The 21,383-nt window shown below is 39.6% G+C and overlaps 1 protein-coding gene across 2 annotated transcripts in view; it reads right to left on the bottom strand.

Annotated features, from left to right (window-relative positions):
- Positions 1–2,114: 2,114 nt before the first annotated feature.
- SCG5 (secretogranin V) overlaps positions 2,115–21,383 on the bottom strand; it is a 53,934-nt gene continuing 34,665 nt past the window's right edge. The window contains exons 3-6 of one of the 2 annotated variants that reach the window (XM_039843980.1): positions 17,432–17,581; positions 13,391–13,503; positions 6,474–6,527; positions 2,115–2,695 (exon numbers count right to left, since the gene is read on the bottom strand). In XM_039843980.1, the coding sequence (XP_039699914.1) occupies positions 2,600–2,695; positions 6,474–6,527; positions 13,391–13,503; positions 17,432–17,581 (413 nt within the window). In that variant the 3' untranslated portion in view covers positions 2,115–2,599. The remainder of the gene's footprint in view (positions 2,696–6,473; positions 6,528–13,390; positions 13,504–17,431; positions 17,582–21,383) is intronic. The other variant, XM_039843981.1, reaches the window with a different exon arrangement.

Genomic DNA, 21,383 nt, shown 5'->3' with positions numbered 1-21,383 from the left:
AAGGAAGGAGATTTTGGATAATCTGCCAAGTATGTGCTTGAATGATTATGGAAAACATAAACGTTTATGGAGCGTTCACGTTGATTGCACGGTGATGAGGAACCCAGTGGCCCTTCAGGCGCCCCTTGAAGTTCAATGCTCTGATGGGTAGTCTTTCCCGCTTACAAAGATGTTCACTGGCTCCCAGCATCATCACTACAAAAGGGCTCCAGTTGAGGTTTGGCTAAACAGGGTGCAGTTCTTAGGTATCAGACAAAGGGCAGTTCTACTCTGCTTTGTTTTGCTCTATTTTTTGCAGTAACGAGATTACTAGAGTCTAGAAAGGGGGGCTTTCACACATGTGGAATTCTCTAGGCTCTGAACTGAACCCGCTACCACATCCTGCCCAATCTGACCACGGCTCATCCTCTTAGGCCTCCGTCAGCCGTATTTACCATTCCATTTGACTCTGCAATGCCACCTCTGAAATGTGAGCGTGGCCTTGTCTGAGCCCCCATGTGCCTGTGCCAAGGTGGTGGCACCTTAATGATCACCGTGCGGTTCTGTGGCACACACAGAGGATTTCAAACACAAAGAATTTAATATAGAAAATTGGTAACACAAGGGATAGACGAGCCAGGAAGCTATAGAGGTTAGTGAAACAACCCAGAGAATAACGATATAGCAGAAGCTGTGGTTTCCTTAGGTTACAGGGTCTAAGAGAGGAGGACACCTGGCTGGAGCCTGGGGACCAGGCTCACCTGGCAGAGACTGGAGCCTCAGAGAAGATGCGTGTGCTGGGAGAGAAAACCAATTACATTGCTTTCTCCCATTCTCTCACCTTCTACTCTCCCCTCAGTGACCTCACGTTAAACCCAGCCAGAAGGCAGCTGCCAAGGGAGCCTGGGAAACTCAACGTGCTATCAAAGAACAGAGAAGAGCGAGAACGCATCTGAAGGCAAACAGGACAAACACAGGCACAGTGACCTCCCCTCCTCCTGCTTCTCCTACCACTTCCTCCCTCACGACCTCAAAACATCCTTCTTTAGCCATTTTTCCATGCTTTTGTCCAATCTTAGAGAAAGAGATGTCTTTAATTTTCCTGAGAGAGAGAGAACTGGTATGAAATGTAACTAAAATGCCTACAAACCCCAGAATTCATACGGTAGACCCTCCCAGCTTTATACGTCTCTAGAATGTGAGGGAATGAACTACCTTTTGGAATCGGAAGGCAAGAGCGCTTCTAAAATCGTGCTATGGGATGTGGAGAAATTACCTGCAGCAGCCCTCTTGAAAAAAAATGCCTCCTGCTATGAAAAAAGTGCCAATATCTTTCTCGAATTTTAAAAGCCATAATAACAACTTGCATGTTCACTAAATACAGTCAAGCTAATTCTATTAGACAAGTCTCTGACATTTAGACAATGTACACTCATTAAAATTAAAATCGAGAATGATCTTTTTCCCTGAGTGTTTTCTCACTGTTGTCTCCCTTTCGTAGACAGGAAACTGAGGCCAATGATATCAAAGCCTGAAACTGAGGTCTCCGTTAGAGTGAGGACTTATAAATGGCACAGAAATAATCTCACCAGTGAACTGATTCCTGCCGGCCTTTCAGTGAACCGTTTCTCTGACTTGGGAGAACATGGCTGAAAGAAAATTTCATATCTCTTCCAAAACACGCAGGCCACTGCTCCTGCACCCACCATTCCACACTTCAGAGCGTGTAACCCAGATCTCAAAGTGTCTTTCTGTGACTGATGTATCTGGGACTCACAGAAAGACACTTTGAGATCTGGGTTACATGCTCTGCTGCCTGAGGGCCTTACCCTGCTGGTTTAAGCCTGGGTCCCCCGTGCACCCTGAAAGCCCAGCCCTGGGCATGGCATACAGCAGAAACCCAGTATTTACTGAATAAACAAAATAACTTGAACTCGGAGGACTTTAGTCATTATTATAGGCTATACCACTTTCAGCTTTCTGAGGAAGCTGAGTCTCAGTCCTACCATCTGTAAAATGGAGATAATAATATAGCCCCATTTACTTCACAGTATTATTCAATCAAATAAGCTCGTATTCTAGTAACAAAGATATTATTTTTATCATGCTCTAAATAAAACAACTTCCCACACCAATGCTTGCATACACATTTATTAAGATGCAGCCAAGTGAAATGTGTCAGCTCTTCCTCTCAAATACAATCTTCTTTATTGGCGTATTACAATGCCCAGGGCTGGGCGTTGATGAACATCATCATCAAAACCAAATGCCAGCTTTTTATAGACATGGCTCAAACAGTGCAGCCCAAAGCACCATTCTAAACTACAAGAAATCTGAGAACATTTTATTCATAGGCTTGCTTTTTACTGTTGTTGACATATACACTTTATCTTTAACGGTCATTGCAGATTCGCATTTAAAAAAAAAATCTTGTATTCTAATTTAGCAGAAAGCGGAGATATCTCTGTGAAGGACAATAACAATATCGAGATAAAGCTGCTTTTCCACCATACTTGTCTAAATGAGGAACATGCTGCCATTCACGGGGACACTAATAACATGCACGTAAGCAATGCCAAGAACTAACAGGTGGTGTGGGTGCCCACCCAGCATCTTCACTTTACTCTGGGTCCTTATCCTCATCTGAAAAATGAGGGACTGACTTCTTTGCGACAACGTTGTCCAGTCTCTGTCCTTGCAGATATGGGTTGATGCTCTGAAAAAATATATATGGTTTGGCATTATCCCTGAACATCGGATACAGACATCCCACAAAATAGGTGAACGAGAATCATTTCCTGCCTACTAGGTTAACTACAAGGTAACCTAGTGATACCTACCACCTGACAAATGACTACTCCAGGGCATTAACCGATACCTCAGTAGTCAGAGAAATGTTGTCTGACTGACAGATATGTCTAGGTGTGTCTTTTACACGGCTGTAAAGTTCCTATTGGATATAATACATCCCCCACCTTTTTGGCATAAAGATTTGATGCAAATCTGCTAACATGCTCTCACTATCAACTTAGATTTGCAAGTCCCATATGAAAGAGAACTGTTATTCTACAGCCTTATTTAGGTGAGTAAGAGAATCTGAAATGAATTAAATTGTTTTACTTCACGAATAATGTTCTTAAGATGACAGAGCAGGGCCAAGTAGAAATTAGCATCTACAGACACAGATCATCCTATTGTTGTGTTGATTCTTTCATGCCATTATTCTACTAAAGAGGATTCATCAGGGCTCTAACAGTTATTTCCACCTTCCCTCAGTCAAATTGAAAAACTGAAGAAAAAGGAGAAGGTTATATGGAAGGCTCCTTTATTTTTGACTCAAGACTCCATAGTCTGAAATCTCTTTCATCTGTTGGAATTCTGAATGAGTCAAAGTTTTTCCATTCCTTCTCGAATACGTATCTATTTTTTGAGGTTTGGATTTGAACTAGTAATTGCAGCTTTACAACATAGCAGCAAGCAGAAAAATTTCAAAGTTTTGAAACATGTGTTTATTGAAGTTGCCTTCCAATAACTGAACAAAAATATAAGAAAGCTGTAGGTACAAATGATTAGCGATCCTACTGGATAAAAAGTCCCCAAGGGGACAGTTCGAAGGTGGATCTCTCTTGCCCATGGAACATGGTGTGCCCTTTAGAAGGGCGAGCAGACATTCTCCAAAGAGAAGGAATGGAACCTGAGATTAGTATTGGTAAATGTCCTTCCACATTCCGACAGGTAATGAATCATGAAAGGCACAACTTACTCTGCAAAAATATGTCACAAACAAGTTAAGAATTACAAAATATGCAATGTCCTCATAGATCTGAAAAGTGATATATCACAGAAGACTTTGCTAGGAAAGAATCTAAAATGTTTAAAACAACTAACATACTTTTTATATTAGGGATTGTCAACTATAATGGCCTGGCCTACCCCAGGAAATCATACCAGAATCTTTGCATAGGTGGAGCAAGTGTGGACTGAAAAAGTGTATTCAGTATCATAAATATTTTGACTTTTTTAGTCATAATACTTATTCTGAAAATTCTAATATATTAAAAAGGGCACGAGATGTTCCCGTTCATTAGATAAAAGTTTGATAACCTCTTTAAATAAACAGTAGATTGCAAATATTAACAAGATCTATCTTAAGAGTTAAAAAGTTTGCAAAGTCATTTAAAAGTGAGTTAACCTTTCACTCATGAAGCAACCAGGAATTCAATTGGATTTGAGCAAGTATAGGAAGTTACATAAAACCACCTGGGGCTCGGCTATAACTTTGGGGAGAATCTTCTTGGCGAGGGACTTTTATGGAAGATAGTCCTTCTGCCCAGACCCAGAACATGACAAAGATTGGAGGGGAGGGGAAGTAAATTAATGAGCGAGTTAAAGGAGCAGTCAGTTGGACTTTTTTGATAAATGTTTTAACTACTATATTGAATCCTAACTTAAAAGTACTACTATTAAACGTACTTGGTTTTAACTATCTTCTGAAGAACTTGAGGCACTTATATAGTTATCTTCTCCCTTGGGTGAGAGATTGGCTAGGTGACACAGCAAACACTAGTCCCATTCACAACGGGAAGAACCACTGGGCTGTGATCCTTGCTTTTGGTGTCCTCTGGAAACCCACAGCACATGCTGAGCTTCATTGGAGAATGCCTTGATTTTTCCCCACTAAAAAAGCCCATAAATTCTTTATACTGATCTATGCACTTGGGGTGGTGGTTAAAGCCTTCAATTAAGACGGGAACACCCTCTGAGGCCTGACGACAGGGAGGCAGGTTCTGCTTCTCCTTCAGTCCTGAGAGGCCCCTGGTATATGGCAGGAGCATGGGTCTTTGTAGATGCCTGAGAATAGAAAGAACTTGATGCCTCTGGGTCGAAGTGACCCTAATTTTCATAAATTCTAAGCTTTTCCTATGAGGAAGAAGTTGAGTCCAAAGTAAAACCTTTATAACATGTGTCCTAGCCAGAATTCGGAGTTTTGGTAAAACTTTGGTCTCATCACTGAACCTAAATCGTGACCCACAGTCATTACTCAAGTCAGGGCAGAAGGAATGGTGAGCCAGGCAGTAGAGACAATTAAAGTTCTGTGCCAAGTTACTCATTTTGGGTCCATCACTGGTCTTTTTTGAAAATGTCCTTGTTGCGCCATGGGGAGATATTCAAGCCATCTTACTGGTAAATTATGTGTGCTCTGAGCTCCTGGAATAGAATTTCTTGATGTTCTATCAAGACCACATTACACCCTTCAGACCCTTCCTGCCACCATCTGCCAATGGAAACTGTAATCACCCAAGAAAAACCCCTAATAATCCCATTAACTCTCCCAAATTAGATGTTTCCAAATGTCAGAACTACATCTCACATAGAAAACTGGCTGTGGGTCTTCTTTATTTTCTCAGGCATCACAGAAGCTTATAACTCTCTGTTGCAAGGATCTGAGAATTAATACTGAGTCTAGAAAATTCACACCTCTAAAAGCACTCTCTGACAGGACTCGGCAAAACTATTCAGCATGACCACAATGACCACTGTCCAGAGTCCCAAATTTTGTCAGAATCCCGGTACTTGCTATTCTAAATAAATAGTTGGTAGCTTTGGGTATAAGGTTTGGTTTGTATATTTTAACTAAAATGGTTATAATCTGGCAGCACTATGCTATGTAAGAGAAGGATCTTAACTTTTTCTCTATCTGATGAGAAAAAGCTGGCCTATGGCCAGGCACTTCTGCGTAGGAAGGCAACAGTGAATTAGCAGAATGGAAAGTGATCACTCATTAAGTTCCACTGCCATCAAATGCATGGGAAATCCAAAGCAAATTCGACAATCAGCTTTACATGAGGCAACTCTGTAGCGCCTAAGTGAAGCACTCAGACAGACATCCCACCCTGGGGAGCCCTGGGATGGGTAACAAAGCCTAAAGTAAACTCAGAGGTCAGCAAACAAATATAATTGATCTAGTGGATTTTTTTTATAATTAATCTGGCTAGGCCAAGAAAAACGGTATATAGGAGGAATGAGTTTTGTTCATCTCATCTTCTGTGCCCATATTCCTTCAAAATTATTGCCTGGAGCACACTGTTCATCACATCCCGTCTTGTGCATTTATATAATTGATGTGTGAGCAATTTCCTCCAGTGGCCTACAAACCCTTTGAGGAAAGACATATCCCCATGTACTCCCTGCATTCTTCACACCTATGCAAGAGATACAATGTGTATTTCCTGTGTACAATAGAGGTGATGGAATCACCACGCAACTTGGCATTCCACTAAACATCACTTGCAAAAGCCTGAGAAAGCCATCTCAGAAACCAAGGGCAGACTTTCTGGGCATGGCCCTTGTCGCACGGGACCACTGTCCTGCCCTCCCAGGACTGCAGGTGAAAAGATTCTGCTACATTCTAACAACTGAAAATGACAGCTTGTCAAGTGCCCCACTCAGAAGCTTCAGGCATCCCAACAACAATCCCGCCAGCTGCGCATTACCCTCCGCTTTCGTCTCTGTCCTCCCTTCATCTTCTCGTAAAGGAGTTTCTTGTTCTAGAGTAGGGAGAAAAGAAAACAAATGCAGAAGTATGGATCAAATTTGGTGAACATCTATTTTAAAAGCAACACTTGTTGTGTCCCCTGGATATTTGCATATACATATTTTGGAAACAAAACTAGATGAAAGGAATGTCATGTCAGAAAGACAGACCGCAAGGGAAAAGCTGGTGGTTGTGCAGCTTTTAATAAAGTTCTCTGCAATGCCCTGAGGCACATCAGTGTCATCGACAATCATATAAATAGGAAAATGCGACATTCTAAAACACAAGAGGCGTTGGAAACCCGTCTCCTCACTTTGAACAGCTGTTTAAAACAAACAATTTCATCTCACTTTAATTTTATATCTAACTCCCTTTTTATGAGCGTTGTATACATAAATTGTTCTCCAGAGTAGTATCTTACTATTAAAAGCAATCCTCTAGGTAAATAAATGAAACACTCTTCTGCGACCTTTCCTCCTGTGGCTTCAGTCGGTGCACCCAGTCAAGACAATCGGAAAACCATTTGGTCTATAACATTTTTAATGGAGCGAACCTTTTAAAAACTGCCAAAAAACTTCTTGGCAGAAGGAAAGTTATGTTGGGAGGAAAAACGGGATCCGTTACCACAGTTTGTATAAGTGTTTCCACATATTGCTATATTTCAAACACATAATGGACTTAAATGAGCTCTAGAATATCAGACACATGCTCAACAGATTTCCCTTCTGTTGGGATTATAAAAGACAGACACTTAACCTGGAGGCAGAATGGGAGAAGGGGAATTGGGGAGCTTTACTTGTGTTGGGTTTTTTATTTGATTTTTAGTCAGAAGGGAAATCATAGATACTGAGGTGATTCATCTTATTCTAAATAAAATTGATCTGACATTGATATAAAAAAGAGGAGACGACAGAGTTTTGGTAAAGAACAACACTTGTATCCCCTGAACGGTCTGGATAAAAAGATTTCTTTTTTAATGATAGATTTGGAAATGAAAATGACAAATGCCAAGAATGAGCTCCATAATTTTCACATTCATTAAAATCTACCTTACCCACAATTTATAATGCATAATCTCTTGCCCAACCTCAACTATGCAGGGAAGCTGTGCCAGGGAGAGAAGGAGCCTCTGCTACGAAAGGCCAAGACTAGCCACAGCCTCCACCTCATGCTCACTTGGGGAGCTAATCAATTTAATATCAAGCAAAATCTTGCCATTCGCAACCACAATGCTAGACCTTGAGGGTATTTTGCTAAGCAAAATAAGTCTGGTAGGGAAAAGGCAAATATGTCATTTCATTCGTATGCGGAATATATTTTAAAAATAACTAACAAACAACAAAACAAACTCATAGAAGAAGACAACAGATTAGTGGTTACTGGAGAGGAAGGGGGTAGAGGGAAGGCAAAATGGATTAAGGGGGTCAACTGTATGGCAATGGTTGGAAACTAGACTTTTGGTGGTGAGTATGCTATAGTGTATACAATATCGAATTATAATGTTATACACTGAAATTTACATAATGTTATAAACCAATGTTACCTCAGTTAAAAAAAAATACACATATATATCAGAAGGGGGGAGAGGCAGACACGTAGATCATTCACTTGAAGAGGATATCACTGTGAGGCTCATTCCTGTCATCTGTAGTTGCCTTTCTGGAATGTAACAATTCCTGATGCAAAGAGAATGTCCTGAGAGTTCATGCCAGAGCTGGGGAAGGGGACTGGGGAAAGGGAACGAGGACAGAAACTTCTTCAAGTGCTCCTCCACGTTCAGCGGCCTGAGCAGGAGCGGGTGCACAGGACCTGAGAGTTGGTGCCACTGGGTGGGACGGCCAATCAGCTATGACAGTGTTTCACTGTGCCATCAGCAGGACGGAGGCACCATCATTTTAATTACTCTCCTTTAGAAGGTGGTGGGGTAGATTATACCCATAAGAGCCTTCATTCAAAAGGAAACACAAGAGGTCTGAGAAGTCGTCCTCTCGAAGATGGTCCCTGTGTTTCCCTAAGAGCGAGGGTTAAGATTAGCAGCATGATGCTGTCCCACCCTTGCATGAAAGTGGCCGGGGCATTCCAGATTAGTCTTGCTGTATAGGGATTTAAATGCAGCGATTGCCAGGTATCGTGTGGGTAAAAGAAGTACACAAAATGAATGAGAAGAAACCAGCCTCCTCTCCTGACACTCGTTCCTTGTTGATGGGGTAGGGAGTGAGGAGTGGCGAGCCTGTTCCCCATGTGAGTAGCAGGTTCGAGTTCATGAAAAGGGCTTTCCATTGTGCCATCAAGATTCTGGACAACTGCCCAGATGTTGGTTTCAAATTCCATTCCTAAATGGAACCAGGGAAGCTTCTTGGAGAAATGTCTGATTCCAGGGCTAGAGCAGAGAAAGTACAGGATGAATGAAGTTGGAATATCTAATTGGGCCAGGAAGTAAAGGAAGTCCTCAAAAAATGATGGGACATGCCAAAAGGAAAGAAAAGCCAGCTTGCAGAGACTCCCACTGGCTAAATCTAGGACAGTTTGAACACCAAAATAATAACAGGTATAGACATATCCATACTGATATTAAACACAATTGTAGATAGATAGATGATAGATGATAGATGAATGAATAAATAGAACAGAGGAAAGTCTTGCTTAGAGCAAAATGCCAATCAAGAAATGCATAAAGAATAGATTAAGAAAATCACCATTAAAAAACTACTGCAGTTGTAACTGATTCTGGTGAGTATCATCAATGGATATGAAAATTGATGGTTAAAAGTTAATGGGGACAGAATATTCAGATAGTCTCAAAGTATCTCCCCACAGATTAATTATTAATTTGAAAAGCAAAAATGGTAATTTTACACTAGGAAAAAAACAGGCAGACACTACTTTAACCAGGTCCCCACCAATTCTGGGACAAACTGGCATCGTGTGCCTCCTGATAAGAAACCCTAAGAACATCTCAGAAAGGCATAACTCATCTAATCACATGGAAACATGAGATAGATATTGACTGAAGAGCACTAAACTCTTTAGACATGTTGAGGTCATGGAAGGCAAAGAAAGGCAGAGAGGGTCCTTGTCTCTCATTTCTCCCCTGGCTCAGGCTCTGGCCATGATCAGCTGCTTCCATTTAAAGAAGAGCCTTTAATTGCCTGAGCTGGTGATGAAAAGATGTGATAAGTACTTGGAAAAGAGAAATATTTGCTGTCAAGACAACTTTTTCCTGTGAGTAACACTCGGCAATTAACATGTGAAGGGTGGTGGGGAGTGGCATCTACAGCAGCCAGCCTTCGGTCTTGGCCACTCAATGCTGTGGGAACGCACACTGTCTGAAAGGCAACTAGTCTCAGATAGGGCCTGATAGGACTGCTGTACGGGACACATTCTGAGCGATGAGCCATGAAAAGATAAGGAATTTATCCAGATTTTAAAGAACTCTTGAAAACAGATGGTCTGGTTCCAATCCCAGCTCTGCCAGTCATCAGCTCTGTGGTGTTGGGCAGCCTATCCAAACTCCCTAAGCCTGTATTTTCTCATCTGTAAAATGATAGTAATAGGAATGGGCAGATTGAATGAGATAATTCATGTAAAGTATTAAGCATAGTGTCTGGTACACAATACATGCTAAATATTGCTATCTCTTAGCATATTACAAAATAGAACTACTATTCATCTTTGTATTCCCATCACCTAACACAGGCCCAGAAAGCATATAATTTGCATTTAATAAATGTTTCTGGATGCATTAACAAAGATACTAATGCAGGATATAAGACAGACATTGATATTTATATGCGAATCACTGCTAAAATCACCCAGCTAAGCTCTAGCTGATGTCAAAATCAGGGAAATATTATTAGAAAATAAGAAATCAGGGTCTTGTATGTGAAAGATAATTGCTTTGTTAACTTAAAGGATGGTTGACTTTAAGATGAGCTTGAGGCCATCATCATTCTATATAAACACTGAGGAAGGCTTATAGACCCAGCTTAGAAAAGCAAGACATACTCAATTCACACTTCCATGTGAAAATCAAGCAAACCAAGTTTTACTGCTAGGTGGTAATGAGAAAATGAATGGAGGAAATTTTAGTTTAAACAAACACATCATTGCAGATGATAAAGATGTGTAAAGATTGGTCCTCAGTCACTGATCTGTAATAGTACTTCTTTTTTACACTTAGTCCTAACTTCTACTCTTGAGTGCTGACGTAGACAGAGAATAACTGAGGGGGAAAAATCAGTATTTAAAGGATGCAAAGAGAGAATGAAAGATGGTGATTGGTCTCTTACTGGAGTGCTGAGTGTAAGTGGAACTTGATGAGCGAGATCTTGAAAGGTTCTGAAGAACAGGCAAGGAAAATTGGTGAGAGAGAAGTTGTCATCTGTCCTGCTTCCCCAGGTGGGTCTCTGCCCTGACTCACTTTTCTCAGTCTCCTTCCTGCTTCCTTTGGCTCATTTCTAGCCCACCGATTATGCCAGGTACCCTCTCAACTTTAGATCTCAATGCTGCTCTTTTTAGCAATATTGACTTCCTCAATGGTTCTTGTACAGTTGGCCATGGGAGTCCTCAGTCCTGGATCTTCCTCTACATTTATTTTCCATCTTTCCCAGTAAATCGCACCTGATGCTCATGGTACAGCTAGAACACGTGGCTGAACAGTGCTAAGTTGGGTTCATTTTATTGTCATGCACTTCTCAACCAGAAGACTGTAAGCTCTTTGAAGATCAGTACCATGTCTTGATGACTATCGCATCTTGAGCACATAACACAGTGCTTGGAATGAAGAAAGCTCTATATTTTCTACTTGGTCTTTGTTGAATCCACCCCTTGCTTCTGTTTGGCAATACTTTTGCTCATCTCTTGCAGATTCCTTCCCAGTGCTCCTCTGTGATCTTCTACTCTCTCCCTCCCTCTCTCTGCTCCCTTCTTTCCTTCCTACCTCCTTCTCTTCTTCATTCCTTTTTTCTTTAAGATTCCCTAGAGAAAAAGTTTGTACTACCCACTTCACATAAACGTGATATCTCTTCTTTCCTCCTCATTCTATATTTATGTCATATTCCAATTCTAGTCAGTTCCCTGGCCTCCTTCGAAAAGTCTTAGATTCTCATCACGTTGGTGAGATGCACTTAAATTCACTATGTTCACAGCCTTCACAACTGGAAATACTTCCTATATTTTTTTCCTGCCTTTAGTCCCCTCTATTACTATTATGCCAACATAATAACTTTCTTTATAGAAGCCTTTCACGATTGCAGTCTCCTATTCAAGAACCTAGAGATGTTTGCCTATGTAATTCAACATGTTCAAACTCTACTAGTAGGATTCAAAATGGCTTCATAAGCCAATTCTTCCAAACAGAACTGTTTCTGAAACAAAAGAGAAATAGAATAATCCATATTGGAGGAAGCAAAATTAACTTAAGGGTGTTGTTGTTTTGTTGTTTTAAGACAGGAAATGTGTGCATGTTGAAGGCTGCATGTTAAATTAACTCAGTGCAGTGTTAAGCATGATGACGAAAAAAAATGAAAATGATCAAATAGTGAAGAGGAACACCTCTCTCTAAAACAGTGTAAAAGGAAGGGAGAGTTTAGTCCTGAGACAACATTCTTAGTAAAGCAAGAAGCAAAGTCAGTTGCCAGTAATGAGTTGAGAAGGGATCGATAGCTTTAGAAGGGCTTAGGCAGTTAGGAATATCTGCTCATTTACTCATTTATTCACTCATTCCACAGATGTGTTGACCATCTTGATATGTGAATTAACGCTTGGAAACATTTCCCTTTCCAAGTGCCTATGTTTCCATTTTGGTCACATTTGATTACACAGGCCCAACCATAGGGAAATAGATACATTCCCATTTAAACAATATCTTATTTGACTCATTGTTCTAGCCTATAAAATTCATCCTGAATCCTAACTCTGTCGCTCAGTGCTAGCCCGTCCAACTTTGTGTCATCCTTTGAGAATCTGATGAGTACACGTTCTATATATTTTTTATTACAAACATTTATAAAACTGTGGACATGCAGGATACCATGTGAAATCTCTCTCCCTATTGGCGTGGACTCTTTAACAAGCTCCCTTTTGGTGATGTTCTCTTTCCTGGGCTATATCTTGCCATCTCTTCCGATAAGAGATCATGAAAGATCTCATCAAATACTTTGCTGACGTCCAAATGCACCATGCTTGCTTCATTTTCTTCATTAAGCTGGCAAATAAATGAATAATGCTGGCAAGTAGAATATAATTAGTTTGACTAAAACTTGTTTTTAGCAAACCTGTGCCAAATGGTCATGATTTCTCTTTCTAAGTGCTTATAAACAATTTCCTGAACTGGCATTTATAGATTCTTGCCTGATATTGACAGCAAGTTCAATGCTACACATTTTGGACTTTTTCTTCTCTTTTCATAACTCAATTACATACATCTGTTTCTAAGCTTCTGGCATCAGTTTTCCTTGGTTCTGCAGAGGTCATCTCCCTCAGTCTAGAGATAACGTTTGCAAATTTTCTCAGTTACTTTTTTTTTTTTTTTTAATTATATGCTTCCTATAACAGCTTTGTGAAATACTGGTAAGACTTTAGGATGTGTTATGACCTAGGCTGTAGAGTAGACTGGAGTAGAAGGCTCTGGAGACTATAGCTGATGAAATCAGTTCAGGTCATCAGCTCTTCAGATAAGCTGGTATATTGTACTCTAGACATATAAGTGTGGTTTGGAATGTGATTATATAAAGTCCCTCTCAACCAAAGATTTCTGAAAAATCAGCCTCTAAACAATTTTTCTTCTCTCTCCCCACCCACATTGCTCATCTCTGCCATCAGTACCTTTTAGAGCTCCAAAGTATAAAATCTACTAGTAACTATGATTGAACTTACCCACTTGCCCAGGCCTGGGTAGTCATGTTCTGGATCATAAAGATGCTGGTGCAACTGGAATTCTCGACTGAACTCTGCTGTGTCAGGGGTGTTTTCTAGACATCCGTCATCTACTGCAAACAGCAAAAGGTTTTTGAGGAACGGCCAAGGCATTTATCATTATTCTAAGAGTTAATTTATTAAAAACAACTAGACACCCAAAAGTTAGATTCTATTCACATCAGTCACTCTAAGTCACTTACCCTATGGGATTTGCTCATCCCAAACTCTCACTCTGCCTTCTGACAATGAGACTGAGACTCGTTGGCTGTCCACCAAAGTCACCTCCCCTCCCTACTCTGCATGCAGCCAAGTTCTCAGCCTTGCTTTGCAATCAGGTGGCGTTATATGCCTGAGTTTGGGCCAATGGGATGTGGGCAGAAGTGAAGTATTCCACTTCCAGGCCTGGCCTATAAAAATCTCCTGTATGAACCTCACTCCCTGCCCACTCACCCCTCCACCCCCGCTCCTCATTGTTCTGCTGGTTGCATGTGGCCAACCAGGGTAACTGTGGATGTCAAGTGTAAAGACGAAAAATGGCAGTCTGAGTTACTGAACCTTTCACCCCACCACACACACCCTCATCCACCTCTGGCAGGACTTCACACAGGTGAGAAATAAACTTCTATTGTGTTAAGCCATTATAATTTTTTATCTGTTATAACAGCAAGTATTTCCTTAACTAATATACTCCCATTCCATGTGACTCACTTTGTTTTCTCTTAGGTAAGCTTCTTAGAAACAATTTCAGCTTCTTGGAGAAAGTACATTTTACAAGAACAACAACAATGGATAGTACTTGACGTTGTGTGTTCTAGTGGTAATGGGATAAACTTTGAAATCAGACAAGACCAGAGCTCAGGGTTCAAATCCTGGTTCATAAGTGATAGATGGGTTTAGTTCCTTGGGAAAGTTAACTTAGTCTCTCTATGAGGTGAGAATAATCATATCCTTACCTTACAGGGCTGCTATGAGGACTAGGGATGATCATATACAGAACATCTGGCGCATAATAGGTTTCTTATTGGTTTTAGTTCTCTTCCCACTATCTGTCTTTAAATGACAGGGGTGTTTGTTTATTTGTTTGTTTGTTTTGCACTGTGACTACTCTCTGAAATAAAGCATGTCTTCCATTCAAACCCAAGAAAGGTTGTTCCTCTTGGCTGCGGCTGTTACCTACGCCTTATCATTACTAGATACAATGCTCTGAAAATGAGTCATTTTTTTCCTGCCTCTAATGTGCTTTAGGTAACAGCTTAAAAGAGGTGGGCAAGGAGGGATTGTGAATTTTGTGCAGGGCTAGGGAGACGAAAGAGTCCCTTTTCAAAGGGATAATGAAGCTCCAAAGTCAATGCTAAAAGGGATCTAAGGCAGTCAGCCAGGTGGTCTAGTCTCTTGAGACTGCTCTAAGACCTTCCAGCGGCAACATTCAGTCTCTCAGCTCTTAGCAGCATGAAGCTGTTGTGGAAGTCATTAGCATTTTGAAAAAAATCCTTAATGTATCTCTATTGTGGCTCCCCACTTTTCACTGAACTTTATCTAATTTCTTCATCTACAGCAATTAACATATAGGAAAAGGAGAGCAAAAGTTCTGGCAGTCTGCACATGGCAACTTTACAACCTTTTCATAATTGTTTCCCAAGTACCTCTGAGTGGACCCAGACTGAGAGGTAGAGATAAAGCCCGGCTCTGGGAATCTAAGGTGTCTTGGCTTGAAAATGTGCCCTGGAATTCACAGCCTATCTCTGAGAATGGACAATATGGACTCTCTGAGTTCTGCTGCTCTGTCCAGGGTTAGTGAGTCATAATTCAAAGGAAAACATAGCATGGCAGGGAGAAGTCAATGTTTTATTCTTGGATTGTTCGACTGTGTGGTGTCATGATTCTCAGTCAGTGAAGTATATCTCAAGCAATTTCTTACATATTTCTTGCAAATGATCACATCTAGTAAAGATTTCCTTTTTAGAATGCAAATTATGGTAGAACAAAGAATGAGCAATATGTTAACTTAATGGAAAGATAGCAAGGAAATGGCAGATAATCTGTGACAAGAAAGGGTCTGGGAGTTGGGTTTACATCCAACTCTATCAACCCACCTCAATTACTCTGTCTCATAGCTCTGAAGTATTTCATTACATAGATCTAAATTTTTCTTTTTTCAGGATAACCTAGAACTACATGGTATTTTTTTTTTTAAAAGGCATTGACAATGTCTTCATTTTACAGATGAAGAAGACACTTAGGTCCAGGGAAGTAAAGTGGCTACTGTAGTGAAAACTGGAACACAGATCTCTTGGCTCAAACTGGTTCTCTCTCCATTCTCCTATAGCAGTGGTTCTCAGCCTTTACACAGGAATCATGTGGAAGGGAGATTAAAATACAGATTGCTGGGTCCTACCCCCAGAGTTCCTGATTTAATAGGTCTGGGGGCAGGCCTAAAAGTTTGCATTTCCAACAAGTTTCCAGGCAATGCTGATGCTGCTGGTCTTGGAACCACACTTTGAGAACCACTGCATTATATTATATCTAATCCATTTAACCAAATCCCCATGAAGATAATTGGTCTTCCAACTCTGAACTGGTCTTTCTTCCTACCCATCCAAAGCCCTAGGAGCAAGTAAAATGTGGCTAAAGTGATTGGATCTGTGCAGTGATTCAGGTTTTCCTGCACTCCTGGGGCAGCATCCCCACACTGGCTTGGCCACATCCAACTACTTTGTTTATTCCGTCCCAGGAGGGAGGCTCTGTGCCCTCACCCTAAATGAAAAGAAGAGACCTCACCCTAAATGAAAAAGAAGAATATTTTTCAGAGAGACTGTCTTCCAGAGAGAGCCTGCATTATGTTTAAGAAAAGCCGAAGGGCCAATGCTGTCACAATTTTCAGAGCAAGGCAATTTGTCATGGTGATTGAGTGTACTGTCCTGAATCAAGCAGGCCTGGGTTTGAGTCTTGGCTCTGCTACTTGCTACATAGATAACCTTGGGCATGTTACTCTCTAAGCTTCAGTTTTCACATATGTGAAGTAAGGATAATAAGTACCAACTGTTATTTTTATTAGGCTTGGGGAAAAAGACTACTCTCATACTAAAAGTTAACACAAGCCTAAGGAGAGAGATTCATTACTTACTAGTGGCAAAGCTAATTATAATCAGGATGCCATTTAATGAGTCCTTACTCTGTGCTACGTACTGTGCCAAGTGCTTAACATGGATAATATCATTTATTTCCCATGACTCTCATTTTATAAATGTAGAAACTGAGATGCAAAGTGGTTAATTAACTCGTTCAAGGTCACATATCTTGACCTTGGTTTGAATTCAGGTAGTTTGAGTCTAGAGTCACTATTCATAACCACCAAGGCAAGCAGCTCAAAGTCCAGCATACGTGTAGCCCACTCACCATTCATGGCTTTTGGCATTACAGAGCAGGAAAGCGGGAAGGATACACTAGCAGCAAGAAAAGTTTCAACCTTCTTCCTTAGCCAATTTCTTACCCTATTTCTCATGCTACCTCCTGGCTCCCAAAGAAATATTTCAGGATAGACACTAACTAGTTAAGATAGGTGGAATGTCGATTGTCAAGAGAAGCAAGGAAAACAAATGGACGTGGGTAATCCACAAACTAAACAACCAGTTCCAAAGACACTAAAAACAGACAGCAGTTGTATCAAATAAGAGGGGAAAAAAAAAACCCAAAAAACGAAAACCAAACCAATCCTTTTTTATTAAAAGAATAGCATGTGCTAAAAAGAGCATCAGCTCCCAAAGAGGAAGAGAGACAGAAGATAAAGGACATGGCGACAGAATGTTTTACGGGTGTATCTGAACACCAGAACTCACTGAGGATTCTAGAATCAATCTCTCTTTCCAATCTACTTACATATACAGGGGGGCTCATCAGACCATAAATACTATTTCTTGGACTATTTATAGCCAATGTTAGAATTTTAATGTCCTTCTAAAGCCACTACCATCCATAGGGACCTATGGGCACGTCCGTTACCTGTTTTTCCAACAGGACAGGGATTTGGAGGGTCTGGGTAGCCCTGATCTTCACTGAAGTCCTTGGGAATGTTGTCACCAGTCAACTCTGCCACGATGTTTGGGATGTTGCCAAAAGGACCCAAGTGTTGCAGGCCTTCATGAGCTCCCCCTGCCACAGAATCAGAAGTAGGTCATTTCAGTGCAATTGAATTCCTTTCGGCTAATATTTATTCAGGCACACCATACAAGCAAAGCACTGTACTCTATGTTGTGCAAGAGAAAAAGAATCAAACAATTCCTGCCTCCAAGGGTTTAAAAATTTAGTTGTGGAAACAAACACATACTGCATGTATATCATTTCCACGTGAGGCACATAATATACATGCTGTAACAGAAATGTCAATACAGCATTATGAGAGCACAGGAAAGGAAGAGTTTCATTTGACTGATAGTATGGGGAGGGCTTCTTGGACAAGATGAAACTTGAGTGGCACTGACACAAACGGGTAGGGCTTTGGAAGCTGGGCATGGGGCTTGGGAGGTGGGGGAAAAGAAAGGGAGGTGATTGGCATCCAGGCATGAGAACGGACTGAATGACAACACACAACCAAAAAAAAGTAGGTAAAAGTCACTATCCTCCTACCATTCTTGATCAATCACTTAAAATGTGTTATATTTACTTCAATCTTTTCTCCTCTGCATATCATTTTATGTATAAATGTTTATTCATATTTCACTTAATATTAAAACACAAGCATCTTCCCATATGGCTGCATGGTCTCAATTCTCATAACTACAAAGGGCTATGCCAGTATCTCTATCATGGCATATCAATCATTCCCCTGGTGAGTCATTTAGTGTTTCCCAATTTAGTCTTAGGTATTTAATTTTTTCCATATTTTGGCTTAATTTTCCTCAGGATAGATTCCCACAAGTCAAATTACTGGGTCAAAGGCTAAAAATATTTTTATGGTTCTGTATATTATATTGCTAAACTGTTCTCCAAAAAGGAGGTACCAATTTATAAAGTATCATCAACAAAATATGAGAATACCACTTTTACAACATCCTTACCAGCACTGAGTTTTATAAAAATAATTTTTATGCTTTCCTTGCTAATCGAAAAGGCTTTTAGAAAAATAACTGTTTTATTTTTAATATCCTATTACCAAGCCAGTCAAATATTTTTCCATGTGTTTATTTATTAGTTTTAATTTCTTTTTTGTGAGTTGTGTTTATGCTCTTGGAACTTTAGTGTTTTTATTATAAATTTGTATGAACGTTCTACATAAAAAAGATATCGGGCCTTTGGACGTCACATTTCCTGCAAATATTTTCCCATGTTGTCTGACTTCAAATTCTGGATATTGTTACAATATTTTGTTAACATAAGTTTTTAATTTTTATGTAGTCAGATTTATTGCTGTTATTCTCCTTTGTGATTTCTTCTCATCTTTTTAAATTTACAAAATTTTTGTCCCTTCAAAGTACTACCAACATATCAATATTCCTTTTAGTTTTTCTATTTTTAAAATTAAATCTTCAATCCATATGTTCTGAGTTTTAGTGCATGTAAAAGGTAACCGATTCTCTCACCAGAATTTGTTAGGTAATTCTGTCCTTCTCCACTTATTACATTTCTTCAGCAAATAATTAAGTGCCCCGTACATACCCAAACCAGCTCGGAGCACCAAGGCACAGCAGTGCATAAGAACAACTAATACTGTATAACTGGCTTTACTTATATATACAAATGCACATCAATTTCTGGACTCTTCTTTTCTTGTAGACTTAATATTCTATAAGGTACAGGAGCTTTACTTTTCCAGCACTAGAGCAGACCATTTCTGAGAACAAATTCCTAATTCCTATTTATTAACTTTATTGAGACACAGAGGTCCCATTCTCTCAGCTCCCTTAACACACAATCACTCTATACATAGACCTATACACAAAGGGCCAAATCAAAATCAAAAGGTGTGCATGAAATTAGAGTGAAAATCAGGCTAAAACAACTCCACACTTCCATCTCCAGGGGAAGAATGATCTTGCCAGTTGGTCATAGGTCCAGCAGCTGGATAAGGCTCTCTTCCCCCCTGAATGAGCACGAGGGCTGCCAAAGTGTGTCTTCTGACACTTGCTTTTTTTTTTCTTGGCTGAACCAGCTCTACTTTGGATTGATACATATTTTTATTTGGAAATGTTAATGTATTCAGTAAAATCATGGCTAGATCTTAGTGTCCTGGAAATCCTATTGTCTCTCTGAAGTGACTTTTTGTCACTCTGTCTTAATTTATTATGTACGATTAAAATTTATCTTTAAAAGGATAATTTTACCGCCTTTAATTCTAACCCTTCTAGCCCCCAAATAGAGACAGCACCAAGTATCTGGGTTGTTTTGTTTACATTTACATTATATTTCACTGCTTTGTGATGAGAGTGAGTGGCCTGTAAAAGTTCTGCATTTAAACAAAAGGTATTATTTTTGTAAATTTTCCATGAGAATATTTAAAATAAGATGTATTTTTATATAGTCCATAAATATCTAAATGAACTAATTATTAAACATTAATTATAATTTTATGCTCTTATTCATATTTTATTTGTTTAAACTATCATAATTTGGTGATAATATGTTAAAATCTACCAATATCTACCAATAAGTATCTACCAATCTACACTTATCTACTTATCTACCAATAAGTGTCTGTCAATCTCTCTTATTTCTTGCTGTTTTTACTTTAGCATTTTGATGCTATGCTGGCTGGCATGTCCCAGAGTATAAATTCTTCATTTTAATTGTGTTATTAATTGGTTGTTAAGTAAAAATTAAAAAATCATATTTTGTTTCATATTTCTTCGATTAGCATTGCTCTCTCATTCTATTTTATGTTCGGTAAATCTTTGATTATCTTTTTATGTTTAACCTTTCTGTATCTTTCTGATGGTTTGCCTGACTCATACTGTGGTGGCTGGCTTCAGAGACATTCTGGTGATTCATATTTATTACCCAATATTAATCCGAGACATGCAAAAGGTTAAACAGACAGATCAATACACCTGGTATTGGTATCTTTGAAGCTTTGTACAATCTTGGCAATATAGCCACCACTGTACTTGCTATAGGGCATGCTCTCTGGTGTGTCAATACATGTCTTAACTTTTGAAAGCACCCCAGTCTTAAGTGCCAGGAATTATCCAACTTGGCTCAAAGACGAATGCGTGTCTTAATGCTCCATTAGTAATTAATGAAGGAAGCAAACACAGCTTCCTTTATGGAAGGCCTGCCAACGCTCTGTTTACCTCTGTGCACCAGTGCCATTAAAATGAATGCAGCACTTGTTAGGAAGCAACAGATGTTTAGCACTCGGCAGATACATTATAACACAGGCTCTTTAAAAACATTTTATGACATCAAATCAAGAAACACTCACTGAGGCAGGAACTGTGGGAGACATGTAGAAGTAACCAATGCCATCCTTTGCTCTCCGGGAGCTTGAATTTTTTAGACAAGAAAAGTAACCACGTGTAGAAAATAATTTGGTAATTATAATAAATTGATAAGTTCATTATCAGTTATATATCAGAAAATGATATCGTTGAGTATACAACCAAATGCTAGTTATCCGATTCATTATAATGTTTAGATTATACTTATCTATTACACCTGAAGCCAAATCAACCAAAATGTTATGATGCTATGGATGTTATTTGGTCTATTTGTCTCAGTCTCAACCAAACACGTATTTATTAATTGTTCTGTATGTTTAAAAATGTGTATTGAGCATATATCAAGACCTGGACTAAGGGCTAGAGGGTCAGTGATGCACCAGATAAATGTGAGCCCTGTTCTCACAGTATTTATAATCTATAGGGTGATACAAAAAGAAACAGATACATAAAGAAACAGATACATAAAGAAATACTTAAAATGAGAGTTGTGATGCACTTATAATGTAACTGGAATACAG

Source organism: Pteropus medius, unplaced genomic scaffold (assembly GCF_902729225.1).
Source record: "Pteropus medius unplaced genomic scaffold, Ma_sr-lr_union100, whole genome shotgun sequence".
Lineage (NCBI taxonomy): Eukaryota > Metazoa > Chordata > Mammalia > Chiroptera > Pteropodidae > Pteropus > Pteropus medius.
This window is presented reverse-complemented; position numbering and strand designations above follow the sequence as displayed.